This window comes from Rosa chinensis, chromosome 4 (genome assembly GCF_002994745.2).
Source record: "Rosa chinensis cultivar Old Blush chromosome 4, RchiOBHm-V2, whole genome shotgun sequence".
Lineage (NCBI taxonomy): Eukaryota > Viridiplantae > Streptophyta > Magnoliopsida > Rosales > Rosaceae > Rosa > Rosa chinensis.
In genome coordinates, this window is record NC_037091.1 from 55,109,310 (window position 1) to 55,136,363 (window position 27,054).

General features: G+C 38.1%; 5 protein-coding genes across 8 annotated transcripts; 1 reads left to right on the plus strand and 4 right to left on the minus strand.

Annotated features, from left to right (window-relative positions):
• The first annotated feature begins 311 nt into the window (after positions 1-311).
• LOC112197950 (nuclear pore complex protein NUP54) lies at positions 312-3,942 on the plus strand. Its single transcript, XM_024338931.2, has 9 exons — positions 312-965; positions 1,070-1,123; positions 1,303-1,362; positions 1,475-1,585; positions 2,476-2,541; positions 2,624-2,710; positions 3,064-3,165; positions 3,247-3,396; positions 3,660-3,942. Exons 1-9 carry the CDS (start codon positions 495-497, stop codon positions 3,774-3,776), a joined length of 1,218 nt encoding a protein of 405 aa, XP_024194699.1. The 5' UTR covers positions 312-494; the 3' UTR covers positions 3,777-3,942.
• Positions 3,943-4,318: 376 nt separating this feature from the next.
• On the minus strand, positions 4,319-12,082 carry LOC112200307 (mannosyl-oligosaccharide glucosidase GCS1). Its single transcript, XM_024341331.2, has 22 exons — positions 11,678-12,082; positions 11,514-11,587; positions 10,998-11,249; positions 10,487-10,661; positions 10,026-10,112; positions 9,847-9,915; positions 9,612-9,708; positions 9,167-9,249; positions 8,462-8,569; positions 7,888-8,009; positions 7,476-7,583; positions 7,311-7,384; positions 6,943-7,068; positions 6,758-6,825; positions 6,431-6,580; positions 6,301-6,351; positions 6,036-6,092; positions 5,506-5,655; positions 5,310-5,401; positions 5,078-5,187; positions 4,883-4,946; positions 4,319-4,793 (listed from the first exon to the last, which is right to left on the minus strand). Exons 1-22 carry the CDS (start codon positions 11,978-11,980, stop codon positions 4,655-4,657), a joined length of 2,559 nt encoding a protein of 852 aa, XP_024197099.1. The 5' UTR covers positions 11,981-12,082; the 3' UTR covers positions 4,319-4,654.
• Positions 12,083-12,597: 515 nt separating this feature from the next.
• Positions 12,598-13,929, minus strand: LOC112198077. Its single transcript, XM_024339094.2, has 3 exons — positions 13,511-13,929; positions 13,353-13,430; positions 12,598-13,261 (listed from the first exon to the last, which is right to left on the minus strand). The coding sequence occupies exons 1-3, from the start codon at positions 13,665-13,667 to the stop codon at positions 12,891-12,893; spliced, it is 606 nt and encodes a 201-aa protein (XP_024194862.1). The 5' UTR covers positions 13,668-13,929; the 3' UTR covers positions 12,598-12,890.
• A 345-nt stretch (positions 13,930-14,274) lies between these two features.
• Positions 14,275-15,873, minus strand: LOC112198078 (protein kish). 3 transcript variants are annotated; one of them, XM_024339095.2, is made up of 6 exons: positions 15,791-15,847; positions 15,610-15,708; positions 15,452-15,510; positions 15,263-15,369; positions 14,852-14,886; positions 14,275-14,616 (listed from the first exon to the last, which is right to left on the minus strand). In XM_024339095.2, exons 3-6 carry the CDS (start codon positions 15,452-15,454, stop codon positions 14,552-14,554), a joined length of 210 nt encoding a protein of 69 aa, XP_024194863.1. In that variant the 5' UTR covers positions 15,455-15,510; positions 15,610-15,708; positions 15,791-15,847; the 3' UTR covers positions 14,275-14,551. The 3 variants fall into 3 exon arrangements, with proteins under 3 accessions (XP_024194863.1, XP_040373688.1, XP_040373689.1); XM_040517754.1 differs by having other exon boundaries at positions 15,610-15,701; positions 15,791-15,846; XM_040517755.1 differs by lacking the exon at positions 15,610-15,708 and having other exon boundaries at positions 15,791-15,873.
• Positions 15,874-18,604: 2,731 nt separating this feature from the next.
• LOC112197044 (pre-mRNA-splicing factor ATP-dependent RNA helicase DEAH7) lies at positions 18,605-26,873 on the minus strand. Of its 2 annotated transcripts, none has more exons than XM_024337569.2 (18): positions 26,716-26,873; positions 26,414-26,471; positions 26,188-26,326; positions 25,425-25,646; positions 24,905-24,981; positions 23,903-24,203; positions 23,461-23,631; positions 23,204-23,349; positions 23,007-23,104; positions 22,622-22,733; positions 22,005-22,182; positions 21,674-21,903; positions 21,420-21,596; positions 21,174-21,245; positions 20,901-21,077; positions 20,686-20,747; positions 20,443-20,595; positions 18,605-20,341 (listed from the first exon to the last, which is right to left on the minus strand). In XM_024337569.2, exons 2-18 carry the CDS (start codon positions 26,417-26,419, stop codon positions 18,742-18,744), a joined length of 3,921 nt encoding a protein of 1,306 aa, XP_024193337.1. In that variant the 5' UTR covers positions 26,420-26,471; positions 26,716-26,873; the 3' UTR covers positions 18,605-18,741. The 2 variants fall into 2 exon arrangements, with proteins under 2 accessions (XP_024193337.1, XP_040373918.1); XM_040517984.1 differs by lacking the exon at positions 26,716-26,873 and adding an exon at positions 26,624-26,643.
• Between the last annotated feature and the right edge of the window lie 181 nt (positions 26,874-27,054).

The following is a 27,054-nucleotide window of genomic DNA, read 5'->3' on the forward strand; positions in this document are numbered from 1 at the left end:
GCGACTTGAACCTGACTTAGTACCGCTCACTGACTGTTTAAATTACTAAAATTCACTCCCGATTGAGAAAACGATTACAATATTATTTGAGATCTTCATAGATTATGTTATATTGGATCACATGATTAGGAACACAGTTAGAAGCATGTTTTAGGTTTTCTAATCGTTGGATTCGATTAAAAAGTAAATCTAATGGGTGAAAATTGAAAATTCGAAACATCACACACTCCGAGAGTCCGAGCTCCGAAGCAATGGTACATTTTTTTTTTTTTTGAAAACATTTGAATTACTCTTCATAAACCCCAACAGGCCCCTCAAAATCAAAAGGTCATAGAGAGCAGGCAAAACGTCCAACACTGCTGGAGAGCTGCATAACTCTGCACACTCCTCTTAACAGTCTTCCAATGCCGCTCTCTCTGGTTCAGAATTAGGGTTAGGGTTTCTACTCTACCTCCACTTCCACACTCTCTCAACCCTCACCACCATCAGTCACAATGTTCGGAGCTCAATCGTCGTCTTCTCCCTTCGGAGCTCAGACGTCCTCTTCTCCCTTCGGAGCCTTCGGCACTCCATCTTCAACCTTCGGCACTCCGGCTTCGACCTCCGCCTTCGGGACTCCATCCTCGACTCCAGCCTTCGGCACTCCCTCGACGACCCCGTCCTTCTTCACTCCTAGTTCCACCCCCGCCTTCGGAACTCCCACCACGTCGTCGTTTTCCACCGGCGGCTTCGGGACCTCCTTGTTCTCCAGCGCCTTCTCTACTCAGACTCAGCAGCAACAGCAAACGCCGTCGTTTCAGCAACAAGCTCCCTCCGCCGGTGGATTTGGGACTCAGAATCCGTTCGGTACGCCGCAGCAGCAGCAGCAGACGCCGTCGTTTCAGAGTCCCTTTCCTACTCAATTGACCACTCAGATGGCTCCCGTGGCTCCTCTCCCTTACTCTCTCGCCGATCGTGACATTCAGGTGAGGGTCTGCTCTTTTCTGTTTTTGGTTGTAAATTGCAAATCCCCAACCCTAGCTCTATCAATTTGGTTTAATCTGAGCCCATTTGATTTTTTCTGCAATAGGCAATTGTTGACGCTTATAAGGATGAGCCTGGTAACCCTAAATATGCTTTTAAGGTTCGTTTTTCTACTTTCTGTTCATTTTTCTGTTATAATTTTCCAATGCATTAGTTTCCCCAACCTACATTTCTGGTTGTTTGTCTCAAATCATGCTTGTTTTAACCCAGCTTCTTATTGTCCTGTTACTTGTGAGAATCTATATGTGAGAAATGAATTGACTGTCTTGATTTTTGCAGCATCTGTTGTTTAGTGTAACTGATCCGCAGTTTAGGTTGAAGCCTGCTGGTGTATCGGATGTGAGTTTATTGTTTCTCTCCCTTTTATTTTTCTGTTTACTAGTGCTGTTATCTGGTTTTGTTTTCTTTTCTTTTGTTCCGGCTAAGTTTGGAGAATAGTTTTTATTGCCAGATAATGTGGGCAGAGGCTATGGGGAAGCTTGAAGGTCTGTCAAGTACTGACAGAGAACGGCTGTGGCCTGAGCTTGTTCAGGGTTTTAAGGATCTTTCACAACGCCTGAAGGTAATCATTTTTAGTTTGAAGCATAGAGATAAGTCTAATACTTCTGTGTGTGTTTTTATTGTTGATGCTGAACCTGTGATAAAATAATACTAAAGAGTCCATGTTAGTTATATTTAGTTTTAGTTGAAAATACAATGATACTTGGTATCTATCAATTTCAACTTTGATGAAGATGCTGTAGTGGAGGGGTTTTGACTAGCTTTGTGCTCACTGAAACTTGGGATAGATACTATAAAATTGTAAGCCACATTGCTTTTATAAAAAGATTGCGGTTGAATTACCATATCTTTTGTTGAGGCTGCTGATGCATCTATTGAGCTAAAATGGTTCGAGTAGATAGTTAGGTTTATAACTGAATACAATTATGAGGAGTTAAGAACCATGTGATGATAATTGTTAAAGATGGGTGAAAACTGAAAAGAAAAATGCAATGTTTTTGTTTTGCATGGTGAAAATGGCGTGCACGCATATATAATCTTATTTCTGGCTTCAGTCTCTTCAGAGTTTAGGAATTGGAGAGCTGCAGTTGTCTACTTTCTTAGAGTTTCTGGTTTGGTTTTTGTTGTCTGTGTTTCTTGTTTGCTTTGCTGTAGCTTTCTGTGTTTACTAGAGGATTGCTTATCCATTGTTCGATACATTCTTTGTTTCTGTAATATGTATTATATTGAACTCCCTGATTACAAAGTATTGATTTTAAATTGACCGATTGAAATCCACTTTGACGATGAAAGTATAACTATAAAGCAAATGTTACTCCTTAACGATTTTCCCTATTTGGTTTTCTGAAATTTGGGGAATATCTTAGTTGGATATAACGGTTTTGCCTATTTTTTCTGTTTCTCCTCGTCACCGTTTACTGAAGTTTGTGTTGTCAAATTGAGTTGATGCAGCTCCAAGATGAAGTCATACTTTCAGATGCTGAGAGACTGCAAATGACCCAAAGCAACGTGAAGATGGTACCGTTAAATAGCTTCAATTTTCATCTCCTATTATGCATCTAACTTTGAAGAAGGCTTTATTATGTTATATTGTTTGCAGCTTCAAAGACATTTTCAAGCTGACACTATTCCTCGGATTGAAAGAATGAGACAGAAAGAGCAAGGTCTTGAAAGGCGCCTGTTGAGGGTGGGTAACGCTAGTTTGGTTATTAATTTATTTGGATAGAGGTTTAGGAGACTGTTAAAATTAGTAAGATGGATTTCATAAGTAGCTTGAATTATTCTAGTTCCTTCAGCTATAGACAGTTGTGAAATGAGGTTCACATTCATGGTGCTATGTTTTGCCTCTGGTTTTTATTTACTTAGATTGAAAATACCTTGCGACAGCACTTGACCAACATCTGGTTGCCATCAGGCTTATGGGCTGGATGAGCGATGTTTGTCTATTTGGGTTGTTTAGATTATTCTTGTGTGGGTTGGTTATACATTCATTAATTTGGTAAGTGTCTTGATATCTTGTTTCCTTCTGGTATACAAAAGGTAATGAGAATACTGGAGGCACTGGAGGGCAAAGGTTTCCGATTGCCTTTAATGAAAGGGGAAGCTGAGTTGGCTGAGAAGTTAGCTTCAATAACTAGACAGGTATTTTTATGACCCTTCAACCTTTTCCTATACATTCTACATTGGTCAGTTGAAGGCACTAACAAGTAAATGGAACTCCAGTTGAAGGGACCTGGAGCTGAGCTTTCTAGCAGGGTACAAAACCTGCGAACTATATCCCGAGTCCAGGCAAATTCTATTGGTGCTGGTGGTTTTGTTTCTCTTCCAGGATCAACCAAAATACATGAACAGAGTCTTGCTGATATGCAAGAGGTGAGAGTTCAATTTTTGGAGAACATCATTTTGACTTCATTCTTTGATTTGAAATGCCATCTGAATTATTATGTTGAATCTTGAAATTTATATATATAAAAAATACAATATTGTTGAATTCTGTTAAGAGTTTCCTATTTTCTGGGATTAAATACTGGGTGGATTGCTATTAGAGTATTAGTTATTGCTTTGTCCTTCAAAATAGTTGACAGCTTATGATGCATAAGTTGGTTAAATGAACGGTCTTTTGTTTTTGGGGGCAGGTCTTACAACAACAGACTGAGGCTATTGCAAGACTAGGCAATGTTTTGAAGCGTGATATTAGGGATATGGAGATTATAATGGCTGAGGAGCCAGACACTACAGATAATATGTGTTAGAAAGGCAAAACGACAAGAGTTAGGATTTTAATTGTAATATTTGCTTGTTATTATTAGTAATTGAGTTTGATTTTGTACTTGGTGCGGCCCTTTATTTTTCATTTTTTCAGACTTTCGAATGAAATTGTGGAAATCATTTTATCTGATCAGAGGGAATTAGAACTAATTTTTCTGATTACTTTTGCACTGAATGTGCAAACTTTTCTGAAACTTGTACAGCTAGATTGTTATTTGTCAGTCTTCTTTTCATCATATGTGTGGCTGTATGCAATAGATAAATTAGTTTAGATCCTCGGTGGAGCATTTTCCATGTCATAGTACCTCATTCCAAACCAAAGTAGGTTCTTGGTTAAATTTAAAAGGAATTTTCCAACAAAAACTTTGCTTGCATATTTGAGTCATATCTTAATGGGTGGTTAATAATTTAGAAAAGCACCACCAGTATTGGCACACTAGACTTTGAAATTCTTTAAATTGGGGTCTTACAAAGCTCTTCAACTCGGCCATTAAACACAGTTTACCGCCTCAAAATGCACATATAGTTTAATTTAGAAAAGTAGGGCTGATATTAAATGGTCGTAACCTAAAATCGACTAAGCAACCCAATGTCCACTCCTACCTTCTAATAGACTCTTGCATTGCCAATCAGAAGATCAAGTGCTTGCCTCTGATTTGCGACTACATATAATGCACACGGCATTTTAAGTGATCTGATCCCCACCACATGTGCACCTTGGGACATTTTACAAGTACAGTATCTGCTTTAAATGCATTAAACACAGCTATACTTTCGGGGGAAATTTCAGAAACCAAAATTTGGAATCGATTTTCATGTTCCTCCCTGTATTAATTGATCTGTCCTATATTGTGTGCTCCAGCTATGGGTAAGCTTCTGCCATGATTAACAAGACAAGAGATGTCCAACCAGTAAATACGCGTGCACCTTTACCCTTGCCATTTCTCTGATCAAACTGTTCCCAGAAGAACCCAGTTTTGTGGTAATTCCGAACGACATTTCTGCAGCACAAGTGGTAAACCAAGTTAGACCGAATATAATAGATAAGCGCAAGCAAATAAATAGGCATTAAATGAGTTATTTCAAATACCTAATCAAATTGCCTCTCAAGTCATCATATATGGTTCTTGCCTTTTCTCTATATGGCCCATCCTCTGAAACAGAAACAGTAATTAAATGAAGATATGAAGCTTGGTTGGGCAATTCTTTCTGTTTTCTTTTTGATAATGACAATTTCTTGATATTATTAGTTTTTTTACATTGCTAGAGGGCTCAGGGTACATACCTGTGGAGTAATGATAGAGTGATGAAAGAATCATGTAATTCATGTTCATCCATATTGGACCCCTCCAATAAGGAGCGTCATGCTCTGTGTTATGTTTCATATAGATGGAGCTATTGCATAAAAGAAGAAATATTTAGTGCTTAGAATTAAATGGTCCTCAGAAGTCACAGAAAATTATCTCCATCAAGAAAACCAGCACAATCGATTTAGATGTATACAGATACATGATCACCTTGTTTTTGCAAGAGAACGCAGTCCAAAATCTGTCCACAAGATACTCCGGTTTGATATAAGATCTAGCTGTTTCTCCAGAATCCACGAATCCTGTGCAGTTAAACATAGAGATTTATAATCAAACAGGAGAGAGAGGGGTCAAATTGGTAACATAACAAGAACAAATCTTTGCATTCAGATGACATATAACTTACAGCTGGAATAATCCTTCCCATGAAGGGGAAAAGACTAACATAGCCAATGTGAGGAACCAGTCTCAGCTTGGGAGTTTCCAATACTTCCCGTAAAAGCTCTCGAGTTGGATAGTTGTGTCCCACCATCATTTCCTTCCACCTTAAACGAACCTAGAATGATGGAACAAATGCCCAAAATTAACAAGACATAATAAATGCAGAAAGGAGAAGAGGCTATCCACCAGGAAAATTTTTATGTCATGGACATTCAACGTAGAAGCAAACCATCAATAGTACGGCATAAAATTTGTAAAAACCTATAATTACATGACAGCACATACTATGATGTTACAAAAAAGCATTAGCCCCAGAACCAATCATCATTCAGTTTTGTGAAATGTTCAGACCACCTTTTATCCAACATATCAAGTTATCAATGACAATCATAAGGAAACCATTTACCATTTGCAATCAATGCCACAGAAAAATCAGAACAAAAAAGAAGACGAAAAAGAACTAAAAGGATTATATATGACATGCAAGCAACATACCTTTTCTGTATGATTCCCGAAATCAAAGTAAGCTCCATACGCATCGTCATAATGCATCTGTTCAAGCATCAAGAACATAGGAGGTATGCATATCATTATACTACAACACTCAATTAAACTTGGTAAAAAGTCGTCTTCAAACACCCCGCACCACAATAAAACATTAAAATAAGATAGCGAGAAAGTACATATTCAAGTAAATATATGTTAATGTACGCAACATAAACTTTAAAAATGAATGTGATATTGACAAGCTAAAACTAACCTGATTCAGAATTTCAAAATCCGAGAGCATCTTAACTGTAGTATCATACTCCTGCATCAGTTTTTTAAAGGTCAAGTGACTGGTAAACTTGAGAGGTGTTTCCTTATATATTTCTTTTTCTTATTTATACCTTTCCAAATTTGTTATCCTCCTCAAAAAGCTTCGAAATGGAATGCAAGCAATCTGCTGCAAGAAGCATCCAGCATCTAAGATCTACATGACGTTCATCCTCACTTGGGTGAGAAGCACGAGGATAATCATCAAACCCAGAAGACAGTGTCTGGAGAACCATAATATCATGTCAGTTTATGTGTATTTAAACAGAGAAATTTTCCTAATCTGATCCAAATTAGAGCAAAATTGCCCAAGATAATTACATTCTTACAAAGAAAAAAAGAAAACAAAATTTGTTTAATGTCAAGCCTTAAATAGAATAATAAATCCTGTGATACAGAACCTGCGGATTTAGTTGCCGCGTTGTTGTATGGTCTCTTCCATGCCAGTAGTAGGCGCCAATTTCTTTTCCTGTTTTCACACAATCTCCCTCCATATCAGTCAAAAGGTCAATTGTCAAATCATGGTTCCTGTTCCAATATAGAACAATGAATGGTAGAGACTACAGGAAGGAAAAACCTTACATACCTGACTGGGTAGTGTTGAACCACTGAAACCATGCTTCTAAGCGAACAAAAGCCTGTTTTAGGAATGAAGAGATCTCATTGCTTTCAGGAGCAGTAAACTGATTTTTCTTTAAACCATGAAGTAGTTCTGGAGAGACCAAGTTTCAATCGCATTACAAATCATATATAAATCACGACAATAATTTTTCAAGCAGACAGCATACCACTGCGGGAGTATCATAAGACACTATGAAGTCATTATATAACGATGTATCACAGCATATTATCTTCATGAACAATCTAAACTTGGAATTTTAGGGGGATAACCACGCAAAAGTACTTAAATGTAATGTACAGAGAGATTAACAAAAGGAATTTAAATATCATTACCACGTAATACTAAAAATAGAGTTGGTGGATTTCCATTTGATGGAAGTTGAGCAACAAATTCCTTGGGGACTTTACTGCAGGTGCACAAGAAAACAGTTTCCAAATTACTTGCACTGATGGAATCCAAGATCTGACCTTATACAAATATTTGAACAAGCATATCACCTGAGAGCTTCAGCACCTAAAATTTGCTCACGTGGAATCCATCCATCAATGTTCATAAGATCTAACCAGTGTCCTAAGATGTCCAAGGAAATGCGTGTATCCCAGCGCCTGCTCAACATGAAAAATTAATATATGAAAGACTTGGCATTTGCCAAAAATAGACATACAGTACAGTATATTTCGGTTGATCTTTGGGTCATCTAATGTTTCGAACAAAAAGAATGAGACGGATAGTACATATGTATTTTGGCTGATTTTGGGTCATCTAATACAAGCTTATTTTCGAGAGAGAAAAATAACATTGTTCAGTAAATATGCAATAAAACCTCATGTTATATTTTACGACTTGCAAATGATCTGTAATCCAGGCATGTAGAGTACCATGTAGGTTGAAAAACTTTAAACAACTAACCAGATCAAGAGCTGATGAAAGCCTTCATCCCACAAAAATCCCCTTGGAAAGAAAGGTCGACTTGGAACAGCTGTGTAAAGCTCAGCAGGCCAATATGAAATAGAATTATCCTGACTTGCTAGCTGCACGAGGAAATGTCCGACTGTATGATTTGTCAATGTATAGTTGTATACATGGATGAAGACTGAAATTAAGTACAAGGAAGTGCATTTCTAGCTCCAAAGATCAGCCAGAAGTTTCACACAAGATTGGTCACAGTCAGTTTATGATTCTATTACGGAACCAGCCAGAAAACACATATCATGATTCAACCTTATCTTTCTAATATCTTATTAGTCTTAAGAACACCCTTGTTTGTGATTCTTGTATTAACTCAGCAATAAAATCAGTAATCACTAGCATACTCATGTAACTGGTTAACAGAACTTTGTTTCCATAGAATAAGAACAACAAGAGGATAAAGTGGAAATAAGAAAATGATTTTTTTTTTCCTTCTCTTTTTTGGCAAAAATAAAGGAGAAGTGCAAGGCATTGAAGGGGAACTAGTAGTCCACAAAAGTTGTCAATGACTTACATTCACATCCCTAGGGAGGGCAATTTTTGACTGGCCAAAGAAATAGCCGATGCCACCCAACAAGTTTCCAATAGCAGCCTTACCAGCAATAATAGATTCAGGATCAACCTGCAAGAATAATACCATGAGTTTAGAAGTCTGTTGCAGAATAACAAATAAGCACATCAAGTGAAACTTTTTCAAAGTTATATGAATTCTCATGATGCACATGTATTTATCTAAGTTTAGCATAATGTTATAAAGTTGCTTGCAATATAAAACATCAGCCGCCACTATCAATTTGTCATGCTGAATTTTAGACATAGGCTTCTCAAAACTAAATATCAATCCCGAAATCAATGGAAGAGTCACAAAGCTAAAGGTGAATGTGATAATGACTTCTTTTCTTGTGACCAAAAATAGAACAAAGCATAGACATGTCCCAGATATCACAGAAAGTGATTCAACAAATGGAGTCACTCATCAAATTAAATCACTTGCCTGAATGAGCTTAACCTTTTCACTATGCTATGCAAAATAACAACAGTATCATTGAACAATACTATATGTATTTTCACATAATTTTGTGTGAATATATATGATTCTTTCAAGAGAAATATTTCTGTGACTACATAGAGATTTGACTTTCAACTAGCCATTCCAGGTCATTCTGCATGCAATAATTTGTAATAAAATGCATTATTCTGCAAATACATATCCAAACACCTTGTCAGCTAGGTTAAAGGTCTTCTCAAACTTCGAGTCAAATTCTCTTTGCTTCTCTTTCAGTTGGCTGGTTAGCGAAGTACCTTGATATCATAGAGTACAAACAAAAAGTCAAGCAGAGAAATAACTTTTCAATTGGGACTCACTTCAGAGGTTAAAGAAAAGCAGAAAGCAGAAGTGTAATCTTGACAAAACCCAAGGTTGAAGGCAAAATTAGCTGCAAGACTCTGGCAGAATAACCTTGGTTTCAACCATTACTTCACAACTATGAAACATTGATTCCTGATTCAGTACTAGTGACCCCTTAAGGGAATCTTTCTACAAAGCTGGATCTTTGGAAGTGGCTTCAGTTTTCCTAAGCTTATCATATTGTGTATCAGTAGATACCTGTGTGTTTCTATCTTTATTTCTTATCAAGATTATGAGGGACTAGAGGAAGATGTACCCGTAAGGCTGCTGACACGTTTCTCTACTCTTGAACTTTCCAAACCAGTTCCAGATACGAATGTGATATCCACCTTGAAAGGAATCTTAGCGGAAATCTGCATAAGGATGGAAAAGCAGAGGAGAGAGTAGATAAGAAAGTAAAACGGGGAGACAAAAACAGTGATCAGCGATTAGTCAAACTAGTATGATGTTTTCCCAAATACCATGTACTCTTTACTGCCATGACTACCTACCTGAAAAACCAGAATACTTGGATAATCTTCAGATGAGTCAGGTAGCTGCAGTCGATTAAATTTCCTTACCTAGAAACCACATCCAAGTAGTCAGGAAAAGAATCAGAAGAAACAATCAACAGCTGAAATTTTGTTCTTGGCTGTCTAATGAAAAAACACGGTACACAAATTTGACTTACTTGTAGTCCAAGATTTTCCTGGACAAGATCAGATAAGTTGTGAATATGAGGCGTCTTAAAACCAGAATAATGAACTTCCAAATCATCCTGGAGATGGAACACAGAATATGAAGGCTTTCAGCAACATACAACAACCGAAAAATAACCAAGAACACTGATCGGGTGGAACTGACACTGAATCAGTAATAGAGATATGAGATCAATTTTTTCATTAATGGTGGGCTGTATGAGAGCAAATGGTTTTGTCCAGAAATGTAATGCATACTCAGGTTATTCATTACTGTTAGCTAGTTTCTAAAACGAATACCACAAAGAACATTGACCCGATGGCAGCATTTGTTCATTCTAATGCGAAAAAAGTGGACCAAGAAAACTTGGTGGTTCATGGTAATATATTTCCTAGTGTCCTCCCTGGCATGTTTCATTCAAAAAGTTGTTTATTATTTAAATCATAGCCTTACTTCTGATTTTAGATGCAGCTGCCAACTTCCAACATCCATACGAGAACCAGATGCAAGGAGGGAATTCTCATAAGTTCCCAATGTGTCTTCTCCTACAGTTAGAGCATTTCCCTCTTCATCAGCCAAATAGAAAAAGAGATGTGCACTTCTCGAAAGTTCATCATTGCCGTTAGATCTGTGAGTGAAGCGGCACGATGAAAAGAGTCAATATAAGATTGATAGGCTAAAGAAGACAGCCTAATTCTGCCAAGTTACATGCTGAAACACACATGTATAAAGTATGAATAAGTAAATTTCATCTAACCTTAAAAAAAAAAGCTGTCAACGTCTCTTAACAAAGAAAATTTAAGAGAAGATCCAGGGGTTTGCTACTCATTATACATTTAAGTACAGTACACAATCTATCATTTCAATGGAATCTCCCCATCAGACTTTGTCCATACCCCATGTATTTGATAAAGCTTGTAGAACAATGTAATTTCATAAGTGTTAATTAAGTCAGGCTATTTACTTGTGGTTTTGTACATCAAGTCGAACTGCCCAATCTCCCCCGTAACCACTGTCTTCCCCATTCGATTTCAAGAAACTAGTGGCCAACTTCATTCCCTGGTCAACAATGACTTGATGTCCATAAGTGCGCCCATCATGATCTGTCCAACCATATTGGGCCAGACCATCAGAATCTTGGCAAAAATGCCGCAGGGAATATCTACCGTCCTGTATACCTAGCCACATTAATCCAGCAATCAAAGACCGAGGAGTCCTGCCAGATAAAACATATATAGTTACCAGCACATCATTTGCAGTAGATGAATAAATAATGGATCTGCGAAATACTGGGATCACATCAAGTGAAATACTATTAATCATGTGAGCAATTGCATAATTTTAGTGATGCAGAGACAAAAAATTGACTCCCAAACAGAAAAGTATGATCAATATCCATGAAAATACACAATGCATCACAACAAAAGCAACAGACAAGCATGCACTATATGTTAACAATTCAAGAAAATACAACACAAACCTAGCTCGGATTCCGAGATAAGCATGAGGCCGATACGTTCCCCAATACAAGCTCTCCTTATGCTCACCTTGAAACTGCAACAACAGGCAGCAAAATCATTCCCTAAATTACACACAGTAACAGTAAAAACAAAATCAAAATCACAGCGAGTCAAAATTCGAAACCTGAGGGAGGTCCATGAGCTTCGGAGCAGGGAATGGCGTGACGACCCTAGGTATCTGAGGGTGTGCGACATGGTTCATGAGGTTATAGATGAAAAACAAAATGACGAAGAAGGCCACGACGCTGAGCCCTAGCACGATTTTGAGATCGACATTGAAGATTCTGATCGAGCTGTCGTTTCGGCGGCGGAGATTGGGCCTACTACGACGGCGGAGAGAAACGCCGTCGTCTTCGTCGTCGTTGGCGTGCTTGGACGGTTTGACTCGGCTCCGACTACTAGTGCTTCGTTTTCCGGTTCCAGACATTAGGACTGAGAGAGTGAAGAGAACTGAGAGACAAGTGTAAAAGAATCGGAGGGGGGTTGATTCTTTCTTCTCAGAGAAGACGAAAGGCAGGCGGGTCTTGACTCTTAGATTGTGCCCGGCCCAATATGCAGTTTGGACTCTCACTACTTTTGAAAATTTCGCTCCAATTCGCGGTACCCGGTTATGCCACGATGCCACGTGTCCTTTTTATAACATTTTCAAATTTTTTTTTTCTTTTGCCAATTTTCAGTTCAAAAAAAAAAAAAACAAAAAGGGAGCCAATCTCTATTCTAATTCCTTATTTTTTCAACCAACAATGGATGACTGAAGAAAATTTGAGTTTATCTTGACTCACACGATATTAGAGAGAAATGTCTTACCACTACACCAAACACTGACAAGAAATTATATTTTAGTTAAACTAGTTCAAAACTAGTTTAGCCATTTTAAAATAAAAGGTTTTTTATTTTGGAAGTTGGAACTAGTACCCTGGAGTTGCTATAAGGTAGTTTTGTTGTGAGTTTAGTTTCTAATGCTACTTTCATGAAGGCTTGAAGAGGTCAAGGTTTTCCTTTTGGCCATGAAACCTCTCTCTTTCTATTCCACGAGTTTTGAATCCCAAATCGAGTGGTTTATAGACCAAAAGTGGGATAGTAATACAAACAAAGGTGGTGCACACATCAAACTTAGATTGCCGCATTTCAATCTTGTTTCTTACAAAAATTATAACGAATGTTCTTCTTCTTCTTTCAAATAAGTTCCACCCATCTCACGAATAAACGCTTATAGAGTGTAGTCTGACTTCACAGCCAGTTAGGAGACAAACACAAAATATTTCCAATCACAAAATAGTAAATGTGAACTACAGTTGATCAACACTTGTGCCTGTGCATTCACATCTATGAAGGACTCAGCATCTCTTCCTCTGACTGAAGCTTATGATCTGCACCAACTTTGGCAGGAAGCATTGCGCAAACTGTGTAGCTTTTCTTGTCCTGGCACCCGAAACCAAATTTGCCACCGAATAATGATAGGGGCTTACATTCGCTGAACGTCGTGGTAGGTCAGATAGGGAAGATTCAGCTTCTGACCCATAATGCATCTGTTGATGGCCACCGGCCTCATCAGCGGTAAAGCTTTCATGAAACAATTCAATCAGTTGCTTAACCGGTTGAACCTTGGATTTGTTTTTGTGGTTATTTATCAAGTTGGGGGTTTCCACTTCTATAATTTCACTGTTTTTGTGGATTGGAGTACTATCATTTCTAGATGGGGTAAGATCTGCATGAAATGAAAAAAATAGGTTATAGGTTCTTGTGTTTTGATGACAGTAAAATATGATTGATAGAGACAAATTTAAGTTTGATATTACCGTTGTTAACACTGAAGAAATCTTCAACATCAGATTCTACCCAGGGGTCAGAACAAAAATGTACATCCTCTTCATCACCTACAGTGTAACAAGCATGCTTAACTCACAGTCACTAGCATTAGTATACTGTATGTAAATCAATCATTGAATCACCATACTTAGTTCTGGAAAACCAGTCACACGAGGCCTCGGTGTACAGTCTGCGCTTTCTTGAATAGGCTTTTGAATCAGGACGCATTCTGTCCTCGAATAGCTTGAGCATCGGAGTTTTGAGGCCGAGTCTTTGGACTTGTGAACCGGAACACAATTTCCCATCTCTTCAAAAAGAATGGTACACACTTTTATTTTCCACAGAGCTTCATCTTGTGTTTTCTGAATTGCTATAGCTGTATGAAAGATGTGAACTGGAGTTGGTGCTTTAAGTAAGTATAGGCTTTCTGCTCAACTAGAATCTGGTGAAGTTTATTAGTCTTGAAAGCAAAGCATTGGCATTTTAAGAGATCGGTCCCCACTGTGTATAAACATTGGGATTTCCGTTAGGATCTGAGCAACTGCCATTTACTTTTACCGGTAGACATCGCAAGTTGGTAGAGATTTGCCAACAGTAGCGGGCACAGGATATTTAGAACAGGACTATATGTAGATGTGAGCAAGTTTAATTTGGTTAGTTCAGTGTTAGCTACCGATATTATTATCGATTTCTTCAATTCTGGTTCATATAGAGAATCAAAACGCATCACGTTTAATACCTGATAGTTACCCTTATGTTTGTATACGCTAATAGAAATCAGAGATTACTATGCACATTGTGGTTTCTTCACCAATGCATAGTTGATAAAAGTTACTTTCAACTAATTAAGGCCTCAAGTTTAGATGTAGAAGGTCCATGCATACTTGGACAACCCATCCTAATATAAGGATATAATGCAAACACAATTCATCTCAACATATATCATCTATACGGCAATTAGAGTCCTGCCCACACTGCCTTCACAAAAACAGCTATTGTTTTTCATTCAATAAGACTGTCACTCAAATAATCACAAACTAAAGTCGATACACCTAAAAATATCCTCTATTTACAGTACTTGAAGAACAGTTTTCCGGTTACAACAATCCACTTGACAAAATCAGATGTTTGCTGCTGCAAATTTCTTCATAATAGAATTGGATGGAGCTACAAATCACAGACAATGCCATTAAAAGAGAATTGACACGCCCATTATGAAGCAACCCAGTGCCACCCAGGGGCTTAAGCGCTCACCTGTTGCAGCAACCACATGAGTGTCAGCACCTCGGGTATTAATAAACGGTAGCAGAGGCAATGATCGAGAGATTGCATATAAACACATTTCATCACCAGAAAACAAAGTTCATGGTTAGCAATAATGGCCTAGCTTCACATAGTAGTAGAATGGTTCAAAGTTCAAACACGGTGAACAAAACTACAAACATTTTTAACAGTGGTAAATGAATCTTGTCTGATTCTTACGACTTACCTATTCTGGCCGCCTTCCAAAATAAACCACGGAACCTGCATTAGCAATGCAGCCATCAAATCAACAGCAAGTCAAGTTAAGTTTTCCGGAGCTTTGAGGGAGAATGAATTAGCTACTTGATACCTTTCTTGGTTAGTTTAGCTACATATATCATACAAGTGCACCAGAGAATGATAAATCTATGAAATAAATTCATGCAAAATCTAGTCTCCATTAGCATCCTAATACAGTGTCTAAATTGATAGAAGGCTGATTACGCATGAAGTTTGAGATATACAATCATAATGTTTCAGAAGTATATACCAAATTAGATTAATCTTGAGATCATTGTAAACTTGCAAGACAATCATCTTAATTGCAAATAATCATCTTAAGTCACCATGAAGCAACTAAATCAGAATCTAAACATACCCATCTTTCTTTACAAGAAGCGGCGGATATGCAATTTTCACATATGTGCAGGTACAGATTACCAAGAGCACCACTGCTAGAAAGCCATGAAAATTGAAGAGTGCCGACTGAAAACCCAACATTGCCCATGTCAGAAATCAACACCACTCCAATAAAATCTATAACACCTCAGCAAAGTTCAAGGCTTACCATGTTGGTATTCTGCTCAAAGTTAGTTGCTTTTACTAATTCCTTCAGTTGCTTCAAATCTACAACCAAAAACAACTTTATCAATAAATTTACATATAAAAAAGTAAAGCTTCAGATACTGAACTGGGGAAGCATGACTACCCAGATTGAAGTCTTACTTCTATCAATCTCCCGAGGATTTCATCCACTACCCTGTAAAATTTTGGTGCTTTCAACTAGTTTCAACTTTAAGATCACATCTTTATGAACCCTACAAGCTATTTGTAACTTCAATGAGCAAACCCAACAAGAACTAACAATGAGAGGGAAGAAATAAAGAATAAGAGGGGAAGATCTTACCAAAACACAAAATGAAGAACTGAGATTGCCTGAGAGAGACAGAGATACTTTTCTTCTTCTATACACACTACTCGCCCTGATTTGCTCACTCAACATATTATGATGCGACACGTGTAGTTTGCTTCACTTTTCAAACGACATGTCGTGTACATTTATAATTCTAATGATTTTGTGAACAATGTCGCGCTTCTTGGCAAACAAGTGAACAACGTTGTTACTGCGTGATATATGGCATCATGGCAGAGATGACCATGGCCGGAGGATTTAACAAGGCTAAGAATCCAAGATCAAGGAACTTACGGTATGCTTAAGATCATGTCTCCTTTCATAACAGCATCACCTATTATTAAACTCAAATTTCTGGTGCACGAATAAAATCTCACAAATAACTACACCAAACAATCTCGGATCTTAAAGCTTCAAGCTTCTCATGCACAGATTAATTTAAAAATCCATTTTTTTAATGGGAAAGGAATCCCCAAAGTCTCAAGCTTCCACAACTCTACAGGCAGCCGATGCAAATAAATTGTCATTGTGTAATACAATATCAAGATAGCATCCAAGTTCATCACCAAAGTCAGTCCACGCGTTATCTCCTGCTTATAAAATATAAATCTTATTTGTGCTTATAACATGGACTAGAGCACGCTTATGCTAATTTAGGGCAACATGAAAACCTGAAAACAACAACTGGAGATAAGATGAGGGGTTGTTCCGCTCTGAAATGTTTGCCCGAAATTAACAAAAGTATGGTCTAGTCTCTTTCTATCATTTTCCAATTTCGGTGTAGTCCGGTTAAATTTTAGGTTCAACAAAATGGTAAAAACGTATGTCATAAAGTTAATACATGGTCTCATACCTTTTTGCAATTTAGCGATGGCTAAGCAACCAATGACCCAAGATCTCTTTCAATACAATCGCTTTTTATACTTCAATTTATGCCATACATTACCCAAAGGAAAAGTGGTCATTGTGGGATGGATCATAAGAGTTGGCAGCAACTTCCGGAGCAAATCACCGTTATAGTCCACGTTGCACTTGTAGGAGTCAAGAGTGGACATTGATGGGAGTTCCTGTCTAGCTCCAGAAATCGGATAAAAAGGATGTGCTATTACTTTCTTGTTCCAACGTCACTGCATCATAATTGCGGAATATGAGACAATTGTCATGGATTAGGAACAATTCAATATTGCAAAACTAACACATACTCGTTTGGCACCCTGAACTTCTAGTAAGAAATAAAACGAGCCTATCATCAATGTTCATCGTAAGTTTCTATCATGAACAATGCTCAAACTGCAATTGAAATCGAATGTCTTGAGCCATGGCACTTCTCTAAATCAAATGAGAGAACAATTATCTTTCTTTAGAGAGAACAATTATCTTTCTTTATTAATCGATTTGGTTAAAATAAGATGTATGCTAATTTGGGTTTCAACATTGCTTTCCTGGAATACATCTATCATGGCCAGATTTACCCCGTTCAAACTGGTTATTAAAAATTGATCTTCTTGTATGGATTTTTTTTTCTCTCTTTGCTGGTCCTAACTGTTCTCTTTTTTTTCTTTCTTTTTTTCTTTTTTTTGTCTCTTTGTGACGTGCTTTGAAAAACAAGCCCTCCAATCATGTCGATCGACTGTGGTATCTGCCCGACTAAGTTCAGAACCTTCGAAGTACTCGCTTGTACTCCATACAGCCATTACTTTCACAATGATTGCTTCAAGAACTCATACGTAGAGTACCGCCGCAATTTGTCTTGGATCCCTTCACAGAAAAGCACATCAACTTCAATAACGCCAACAAATATGGTTTTACTACAATGGAGCACTTTCGTACCCCATCTTTAGCTTTTACAAAAATAACTGGTTTCAAGTCGGTGTGTAGGTTGGTGGTAGTATAGTCACCAATTGATTCATATGGTTACTCTATATGTATATAGATATTACCTACAAACCATTTCCTCCAGTACAATTAAAATTGTAGCGACCATATACCTTATTTTACCGATTTCATTTAAATCTTGGCTTCAAAAATATGTTTTTCTTCCAGAACTGGTAAAATAGATGAAAAGAAGTTATTAGAGCAACAAAATAAGCAATTTCATTCAGCATTGTTCCATCAGTTCTGCAAAACATCTGCTGAGGGATATCAGAAATAAGCAATTTCGCGAGATCAATATCTTGGTCGCATGAAAGTCTGCGTCAAAAATCATGAACAGGAATAAGGGTAAAAAGAAGGATAATGACAGCAAAAACAAGTGATAAAACTAAAATCTAGAAGCTAAAGCCCCCATCTGAGTGAAGATTGCTTATAGCTGCTGCTAGATGGGGAGGAGACCTCGGCTGGAACGCTGAAGGTGTAGAGGACAAATGATCTAGGGTATACAAGAGAGGCAGTAGAGATGAGAAAACTGGTAGGGTAACAATGGAGGTGGAAATACCCTTGATTGATAGGGTTTTGACAACGTACACAGGTTTATAATGACAAAACAGATAAGTAGTTGGGTTACTGGGTAGCCCTCATGCGTGGTTCGTGACTTTGTGAACACAAGTTTGAAGCTACACTAGGGAGTATGGACAATTGAACACACACTTGAATGGTCAGTTGCACTACAGATGAAGCCTATAAGCATCTGACCTGAACTCAGACTCGGCTATAACCATCTGACCAGAACACGGACTCGTTAGGCACCCTGACCATGTATACGAAATGAAATGAGTGTATACCATCATATCATCATCATCCTTCATCTACCAAAGTTCATCAGAGGCTTCAGTTACATCTAAGGTATTATTAATACTATCAAGCCGCAGCTCGTCTCCAAGTCAAATATCTCTCTTCATTAATCAATCTTCTGTTAAAAATGTGAATATGGTAATTTTTGGGTCGACAACAACATTGCTATCCTGCAGAAAACTAGGACTGAATCGTATATACAGTAATATTTACATTTACAAGCCGAGTTTCTTTGGCCTCAAATATGTAGAAGAGCGCTTGTTCAAACCAGGCATTGAAATTTGCTGCTGCTGCTTGGATCTTTTTTCTCTCTCCTTCTGCTTGTTTTCTATCTCTGCCTCTGCTTGAGCCTTTCTCAGATTCTCCATCTCTTGCTCCATAGCTGTCTTCTCTTCCTTTTGTCTCTTCTTATGCTCCAACAGCGATGTATCTGAATCCTTCACAGAGAAGAACATGGGCCCCAACTCCGCCAACCACTGTGGCTCCACTGCAGTGGCACACTGCATGTACTCCTTCGTAGTCAAAATCAGTTCATGATAAACAACATAGTCTGGAGTGCATCCCATACCATAGAGAGCACTGCTCGGATGTAGATGGCATGGCATCCCAGTTCTGGAATTAACATACTCCCCCACACCCTTCAATCTAGCAGAATTGTGGAAGTATGCAGAGCAGATAGCTTTTCTAACAACATCAGTGTCAGGCCAACAAGTCGTCAGTGGGATTTTCAGTGTCTTCAAGATCTCTAGCAGCTGGGATCTCACCTCTCTAGCCTTTCGTAACCCTTTAACATGCAAGTAATGGTCCCCACACCAGTCCCCTCGATACTGATGTTGTTTCCACTGCTGGTAAACGTTATACAACGTCAAGTGATCGGATTCAGGAATAGAGAATTTCTCTCGTGCAGCATCACTCTCCTCTGCCCGATCTTTGGGCCTAAAGAATACTGATGGCACTGAGAGCATGGACACAATTGTCAAAACCTCGTCCAAGCATCCCAGCTCAGCACCCATCAAAAGCATTTTAGCAAGTGGAGGGTCCAATGGAAACTCCACCATTTTCCAGCCAAGGTCTGTCAAGCCGCCCACGTTGTTAAGAGCACCCAAGACCCACAACTGATACATAGAATTGAGAATATTATCTTGGGGAGGTGGATCCATGAAATCAAAATCCAGAAGGTTTTCAACCTTAAGTGACTTGAGCAACAAGACCACATTACCAAGGTTAGTCCTCTGGATTTCCGGCACAGGACTTGGGAGCATTTCATTCAGGTATGCATTCTCCGTGTACAGCCGATAACATGTTCCTGGACCAGTTCTACCCGCACGCCCAGCACGCTGGTCAGCAGCAGCACGACTAACAGGGAAAACTTGAAGAGCATCCATACCCATTCTAGGGTTGTATACTTTCATTTTGCCATAACCTGTGTCAATGACGTAAAAGATTCCATCGACAGTCAGAGACGTCTCCGCAATATTGGTTGCTACAATACATTTGCGAGCCCCATCTTCAGCTCTTTGGAAAATCTTCGCTTGCAGGTCAGCAGGCAGCTGTGAATATATAGGAAGTATCAACAGTTTTGGCACTGCTTTATTAGAGGAGGAGATAAGTTGTTCCATCCGCTCTGCAAGGGAATAACAGGCAGCCTCAATCTCATCTTGGCCAGTCATGAAGATGAGGATGTCACCTGGAGGGCTGGTGATATGAATGGTCATGGCCTGCTTTACTGCACCTTCCACATAATCTTCGCATGGTGTTTTACTGTACAGTATATTAACAGGAAATGTTCTCCCAGGAATGTGAAAAATTGGTACACTGCAACAAAGTAAATTGTCATGTTCAGCAAGCAGATGCAGAAGATCATAACATAAGCGTAGAAGACTTGAAGATTTCTACCAAAAACACTTGAAGACTACCTTCCAAAGAAATTTGAAAACTTTTGAGCATTTAGAGTTGCAGAGGTCACAATGAGCTTGAAATCACGACGTTGGGCAACCACTTTTTTTAAAATTCCAAACAGCACGTCTGTGTTTAGAGACCTTTCATGGGCTTCATCCATCACAACTATACTGCAAAAGCAACAACAATCACAATAAATAAAATTTCTTTAAATGTAAATTACCAGTTAAATGCAGAGACTGTTATATAACTGCTCATACCGATACTTGTCAAGATCAGAATCCCTTAGAGTTTCGCGCAAAAGAACTCCATCAGTCATGTACTACAAAATTGGATAAGCAGATTTAAGATACAGTAATAACAGGACAAAATTCAAGAAAAAGATCAGTATCAAAGCAGGAGTAAAAGGGTTATAGAGAAGGGAAGATTGCAGGATTTCAAACATATAGATTTGACTAGTGAACATAGCAATCACCTTTATTATGGTATTTGGCCCAGTAACATCCTCAAAACGAATAGCATAGCCGACTTTATCACCAAGTTCGGTCTCCATTTCCTCACTAACTCTTTTTGCAACACTCATGGCTGCCACACGCCTTGGTTGAGTGCAACCTACTATACCATTTACCGTGTATCCATCTTCATGCAGATACTGTCAACAAAATCCACATGACCAAAACCAGATAAGTTGCCCCTCGCAAATTTCAAAATGATTTGATGAAGAGATATAAATAATAGCAAAAAGTACCTGTGTCAGTTGAGTTGTCTTTCCAGAACCAGTTTCTCCAACAACAACAATAACTTGATTTTCTCGAATCACCTACAATCGATATTAAATGGGGTCACAAAACTAAAATATTTAGAAATATAAATGGATATAGACAAGAGTGAACAACTAAAGTCCATATTTAAGAAAAAAAGGCACTGATGCATTAGTTGAGTTGTCTTTAGCTGATCTTTTAGATGTTATGCACATATGTGGTAAATACTATACCTGCAACAAATCATCCCTCACAGAATATATGGGCAAATACTGCCGTTGCTGTGAGAGGGTTTTTGACTTTGCAAAATCACTGACAGCTTCCCCATTCTTCATATGTTGGGCAAACTTAGCGTCTTCTTTGAAATCAATCTCCCCATCCTCACCTACTTTAGCAGTATCTGCATCAACCTGGCATCAAAAGCAAAAGCGTTGGTCCCAAAACTGCAGTGTAAAAGCAAAATTCAGCTTCTTTCTTAAGTTTATACCTGCTCCTCAGTTTTCTCAACACCAAGGATATCCCCAAGTTTGGAACCAGCGAGCTCCCAAAAACGTTGGCGTGATTTGTTAGAACTTTGCTTCTCATGGATTTCCCTAACCAAAGTAGACCCTTTGCGTGATATTATGGCCATATCAGATGTAGGATCCTTTATTGGCATTATAGGCTCTGCTTGCTTGGTATAAACAACTCGGCCATCCAGGAAAGGAGGTTTTGTATCTGTGAAAATTAAAATGAGATCTCAGTCTTCTATTGCAGAAACACCACATCATATGTATTTCATTATTTAATTGATAGTACTAGCTATAAAATTTCCTCACCATGTACAAGAAGAATAACTTTGCGTTCGTCTTCATCATCAAATTCTGTCTGCACCTCAGTACCTCTAACAGCACCCGACCTCAAAAGTTGGCGATCCTCCCACTGCGCATTATCAGCAGTCATCTGAGACATCTTTTTGCTCTGAGCAAGGCTCATCTTAGTTCCATCTCTTCGAACCTGTACAGAAGATCAAAACTTTAGTGAAGGTGACAAATATATGAGCAGAGTCAGGAAATATGTAATTATATAAGGCACTAAACAAGATCTCCTACACTGAACTAGATTACAGGAACATAGACGCTTGCAAACTTATTTATGTACACTGCATGCACTATAAAGAATCATATTTAGCATGTTGCCAAATAAAAGTTGTGAGTTTGACCACCTAAATGACTGCAGCATTTAGTCTATCTGTCAACCAGTAAAATGTGAATTGACAATTAGCATGTTATGCTTACTAGCTTTATCCACATTAGGAAGCAGTCACAATAAGAAGTAAAAAGAAGAAACCTCCAGTTATTTGGTCAAATTTTTTATTACAAATTAAAACAATATAATAAATATTTATCAACCAAAACTTAGTTCAGATAACGAAAAGAAAAAACATGAAACATACCAGCCTTTTTGCCAACTCTGCTTCCTTCTTTTGAAAAGAAGCATCATCTCCGAAAAACAATGATGAGCTATCACTTGTATCATACATTGTATTTCCTTCTTCTCTATCATACCTATACAACAAAACTATTAGTCAAATAAAGTTCACAAATAAACTTCACTACCAAATAATATCATGAGTTCCAGAAGGAAATCTTGTTCAAACATATATATCAATGAGCAGTGATTAAATTAAAATAAAGAATTCATTGGCATAGCTGCTACTTAAGGCCAGACATCCTAGTGCAGATTTCCAGTTCGAAGAAAACTACATTAAGAAGTTTTACTACTTGACAAAAGAGTCCTGAAATTTTATGAGTCATCTATATATTATTATATTTCATTACCATGCCCGATCAGAATTGTATTCCATCTCTGCACGCATGCTTTCACTAATTTCATAATTGTGTTCTCCAGCCGAATCAGTAGTAAATGCTTCTCCACCCTGCAGACAAAATTATCAATCATCATTTACATAACCAGAATAGGAAAGATCTGTAATATCAAACCATCCAAGATCTCCAACCAGAACATGTATACATACCTGGAATGACTGTGAATTTTCCGAAGAAAATGTGAGTTGATGGGACCTTGCACCAGGTTTCAAACTTGAAGATTTGGATGAGTATCCAGACGCACGTATTGGAACTGGAGATGGAGATATGTGATCCCATGGAGAAGCAGCAGAACCTGTTGAATGTCCAAGTAAGTTATACCATACCTAATGATTTTACCACAAAGGGAGATCATAGCCATTTAAATTTGATCTTCACAGGTAAGCTCCATGTCTAAATAGCATACCAGAATGAGGTGTATTCCCACCCAGCCAAGGAGATACTAGTCGTGCATCAGGTGAGGCCCCGAGTAGCATAGGGGATCGTGATGGTTGATGACGCCTACTGGTATTAGAGTAACCATCACGTCGTGGTGTCTCCTCCCATTCCCATCTCCCATCATCCCAGTCAGAGCGGCCTGCAACATTGGCAAAGTATGGTGTTAGGGGCAGTAATATCTACATAAATTTTTAACATGACTTAAGAGATTCATATCAATTAGGAACAATTTAAATCATTTATATATATGCCAACTTGTTCTGTTACATTTCTGATAACGATTTCTGTTCATGCTCAAAAAGTTTTTCCTTGAATGAAACCTACTGAAATTTTTTTCACTTCTTCACTTAGAAAGATAGAAGGTGAATATTATATTCAATAAAGAAAAGAAATGAACAATTACAACATACCAGGTGTCCTCTTTGAACCTTCGTATCTACCCCGCTTTCTTTCATATTCTCCTCCATATTCTTGTTCATATCGACCACGTTCTTCTCTTCGACCATAATAATCCTTACTATCACTGCCATATCTTTTTCTCTCCCTCCAACTATCGCCCCTACTACTATCTTGATAATCTCTTCTCTCACTATCATTGTCGTCCCTGTCAGACCTACCCTTGTGATCTCTTCTGTCACTACCACGATCATCCCTATTATATGAACTCTGAGACCTAACACTGTGGGAACTTCCACTAGGAGTGGCCAAAACCTTTCAATTAGAGGCATGGTAGTGCACGTCAGAATCTTTTGAAATAAAACATGAAAAGAGTAAAATTGCAATTCTACAAATACTAACGTAAACATGAAAACCAAGCAAACTGAAGAACCAGGAAATAGATAAAATAAGAGTAATAATCAGATGAACCAATCAAAAGCCTTGAGTTCTAATTCAAAATCCATGACTTTTTCCGCTACTATAGATCTGGTAAAGCAAAGTGGCTGAAATAAGCCACTCAAGACATGGGCACACGTTGATAATATAAAAAATGAATAATATCCCCCAATTCATTTCAACTATGCGGTTCAATAATGGTATTACCTGGACTAAAGGGTCTGGTAGTCAGATACTAAATGCTCTATAGGCAAGCCTCAGAACATAAGGAAGAAGGATAATTTCAACTATTATTTTAAGATCACTCTCATGAGATTCTTTGTTTTACCAACTCATAGCACTAGAGTGCTAATACTGACCATGCATGGTCCATGCCAAATGGAGCTATAACATATCTGCTTCTAACTCACACAGAATACAAACAGAGAGTGTTTGTAGACCCTAAGACCATACTCACAATAAGCAATTACTCTTAACAAATATGCATCAGAATTACTTGCAAACTGTTTCCAAATTGAAAAAGACAAAAAATAGAGAAACATAAAAAAAATTTATATAGACGATTAAAGTCTACTTACATCTGTCCGAAAACGTTCACCAGAATAACGAGACTTGTACCTATCATCAACTTGTCCATCTTCCGTTACCGTACTTTCTGCAAAATGAAAATTATAAAGTGGCTTTAAGTAAAAAAAGCATTCAGTCAAGAAAAGCAAAAGGACAAAGTATGATAATATAATAAACATTAAAAAAGGTTACTAATATATATCAAGAAGATTTCTTGAGAGCTCTTGACAAAACTACTAATACTCAAATAAAGTATGGTCTTTATAATTACAAAAACCCAAGTCTCTGTTGATATTATGTGTTTTCTGATATCACAATACTAACAGAAAATAAATAAATATACAATTGGGAAAAGACAAGCATTACGCATGTCTAGGCGTGGTGCTACCCACGTCACTGATAATTTGTTAAATCCACAGATCAGTTTTCATGATGGCAAAAAATCATTTATATTGTATTATAATTCATATAATTATTAAAGGATAATTATCTGATGGAATCCATTGGTAGACAACGTAAACAAAAGAATACCTGTCCGAGGTGTATCACTTGCAGATATTCCACGATATCGTCTCTTGGAATGACTGCGTACACCAGTGGATATATCACTCCCTGTTTCATCTATTACACCAGACTCGGAGTTTTCCTCCTCCTCTAAAGATGCGACAACCGATGCAACTCTTTCTCTTGGGGTTTTGAATCCACCCTCAACCTTAGACTCTTCCCGTTTTGCAATGGCAAGGACATCTAAACCTGTTAGATCATATATCAACATCAGAAGAAAGGACACAACGTAAGAACACTCCCACATGCATTTGGAGAGAGACTTGGCACTGTTTCCACAATTAACAAAAATTAAAGAAACACATGAACAATGGTGCAAACTGAAGAATTGATTGGGTACAACTCTTAAAATGAGCAAAGTAAAAGTAAACCAACAGAAAGATAACTGAATATGTTTAGTATCCAATACTCTGAAAATCGGAAACAGTACACTAACTATTAAGGCAAAGCTGAAACACTCAAAACAAGGCTAAAGGCTATGAAAAATCGGAAACAGTACGCTAACTATTAAGGCATGTGCAATTGCAGTTTCAGAAACGGCAACTTGGCAATAACATTGTAGCAAAATGTAATGGCTAGGAAGAGGAAGGCCTATGACCCTCCACCAAATAACTAATACCGCCCTTATTGCTTACTTTTCAGGTGGCTTTTCAAGTGGATTCGCTCAAATTTCTCTAAATTGACAAGTATCAACACTAGAACAATCGAAAAATGGTAATGAAAATCTTACCTAAGAGAGATTTCCTCTCGGGAGGTCTATACACAACTCGATCTTTCCCAGGAACAAATAATCCCCCACCACTGCTATTCTCGGGTTCCAATGTCGTCGTCGTCTTGTCCAGCTTAATAGCTTCACTGTTTCCTCTATTCTGTACGTAACAATAAACAACATCAACATAATCAAGCAACACACCATAAGAGCAAGAAAATGGCAGCAATCGATACAAAGCACTAACCTCCATCGCAATTAGTGATATAAAACCCTAACACCGAAACGATCAACAATGAGGCCGCCTGAAAACACAGTGAGAGTGAAATCAGAAACAGATTTCAAGAGCATAATGCTGTAAGCTGCTGGAACAAGATTGCGGGAATTTCAAAAATTAGGAGAGATTGGGCGAAATCTGAATTCTAAATTAGGTCAAATCCACCCCTCGAAACTGGACCTGAAGTTTCTTGCTCGAATTTTGACAACTAAATCGAAAGCGATTCTGGATTGATAAAGGATTGGGCGGAGAGAAAAGAGAGAGGGACGTACCTGTGTGGTAGAAGAGTGGGGTTTCTTCGGAGCTTTGTTGACTTCAAAACCAGAAGAAAAAAAAAAAAAACAGGCGGTGATTTTAGGAGCCAACTTAACCGACTTTGGTTGAGGCTCAAGAGTCCTCAATGGTTGAAATATGAAAGAATAGAAGGAGGGCTGGCGGTCTGATTCATAGGCTTTCTATTTGGGAGGTGGGTCAAACTGGACCCGATCCGAGGACGGGTTGAACCGTTTCAGCCCGAAACCTTTTTTATTCAAAATCATGACTCATGGGTCCCCCCAACAAAATGGGCTATCGAACCCTCAGCTTGGGCCGAGCTGATCTGATGTCCCGAA

Excerpts from the sequence above, each read along its gene's own strand:
- LOC112197950 (XM_024338931.2), top strand. The coding sequence starts at position 495 with ATGTTCGGAGCTCAATCGTCGTCTTCTCCCTTCGGAGCTCAGACGTCC. Across the intron at positions 1,363-1,474 it reads AGCCTGCTGGTGTATCGGAT|ATAATGTGGGCAGAGGCTAT; the intron begins GTGAGTTTATTG and ends TTTTATTGCCAG. Across the intron at positions 2,542-2,623 it reads CCCAAAGCAACGTGAAGATG|CTTCAAAGACATTTTCAAGC; the intron begins GTACCGTTAAAT and ends TATTGTTTGCAG.
- LOC112200307 (XM_024341331.2), bottom strand. The coding sequence starts at position 11,980 with ATGTCTGGAACCGGAAAACGAAGCACTAGTAGTCGGAGCCGAGTCAAA. Across the intron at positions 11,588-11,677 it reads AGCTCATGGACCTCCCTCAG|TTTCAAGGTGAGCATAAGGA; the intron begins GTTTCGAATTTT and ends CTGTTGTTGCAG. Across the intron at positions 10,113-10,486 it reads AGCTGCATCTAAAATCAGAA|GATGATTTGGAAGTTCATTA; the intron begins GTAAGGCTATGA and ends TTCCATCTCCAG.
- LOC112198077 (XM_024339094.2), bottom strand. The coding sequence starts at position 13,667 with ATGGGAAATTGTGTTCCGGTTCACAAGTCCAAAGACTCGGCCTCAAAA. Across the intron at positions 13,431-13,510 it reads GACTGGTTTTCCAGAACTAA|GTGATGAAGAGGATGTACAT; the intron begins GTATGGTGATTC and ends GTTACACTGTAG. Across the intron at positions 13,262-13,352 it reads TTTCTTCAGTGTTAACAACG|ATCTTACCCCATCTAGAAAT; the intron begins GTAATATCAAAC and ends CATTTCATGCAG.
- LOC112198078 (XM_040517755.1), bottom strand. Across the intron at positions 14,887-15,262 it reads CTTCTTGTAAAGAAAGATGG|GTTCCGTGGTTTATTTTGGA; the intron begins GTATGTTTAGAT and ends TTGCTAATGCAG. Across the intron at positions 14,617-14,851 it reads TTGGAAGGCGGCCAGAATAG|GTGAGCGCTTAAGCCCCTGG; the intron begins GTAAGTCGTAAG and ends TTGCTGCAACAG.
- LOC112197044 (XM_024337569.2), bottom strand. Across the intron at positions 23,105-23,203 it reads AAAATTCACAGTCATTCCAG|GGTGGAGAAGCATTTACTAC; the intron begins GTATGTATACAT and ends TTTTGTCTGCAG. Across the intron at positions 22,183-22,621 it reads CAGAGTTGGCAAAAAGGCTG|GTTCGAAGAGATGGAACTAA; the intron begins GTATGTTTCATG and ends TCTTCTGTACAG.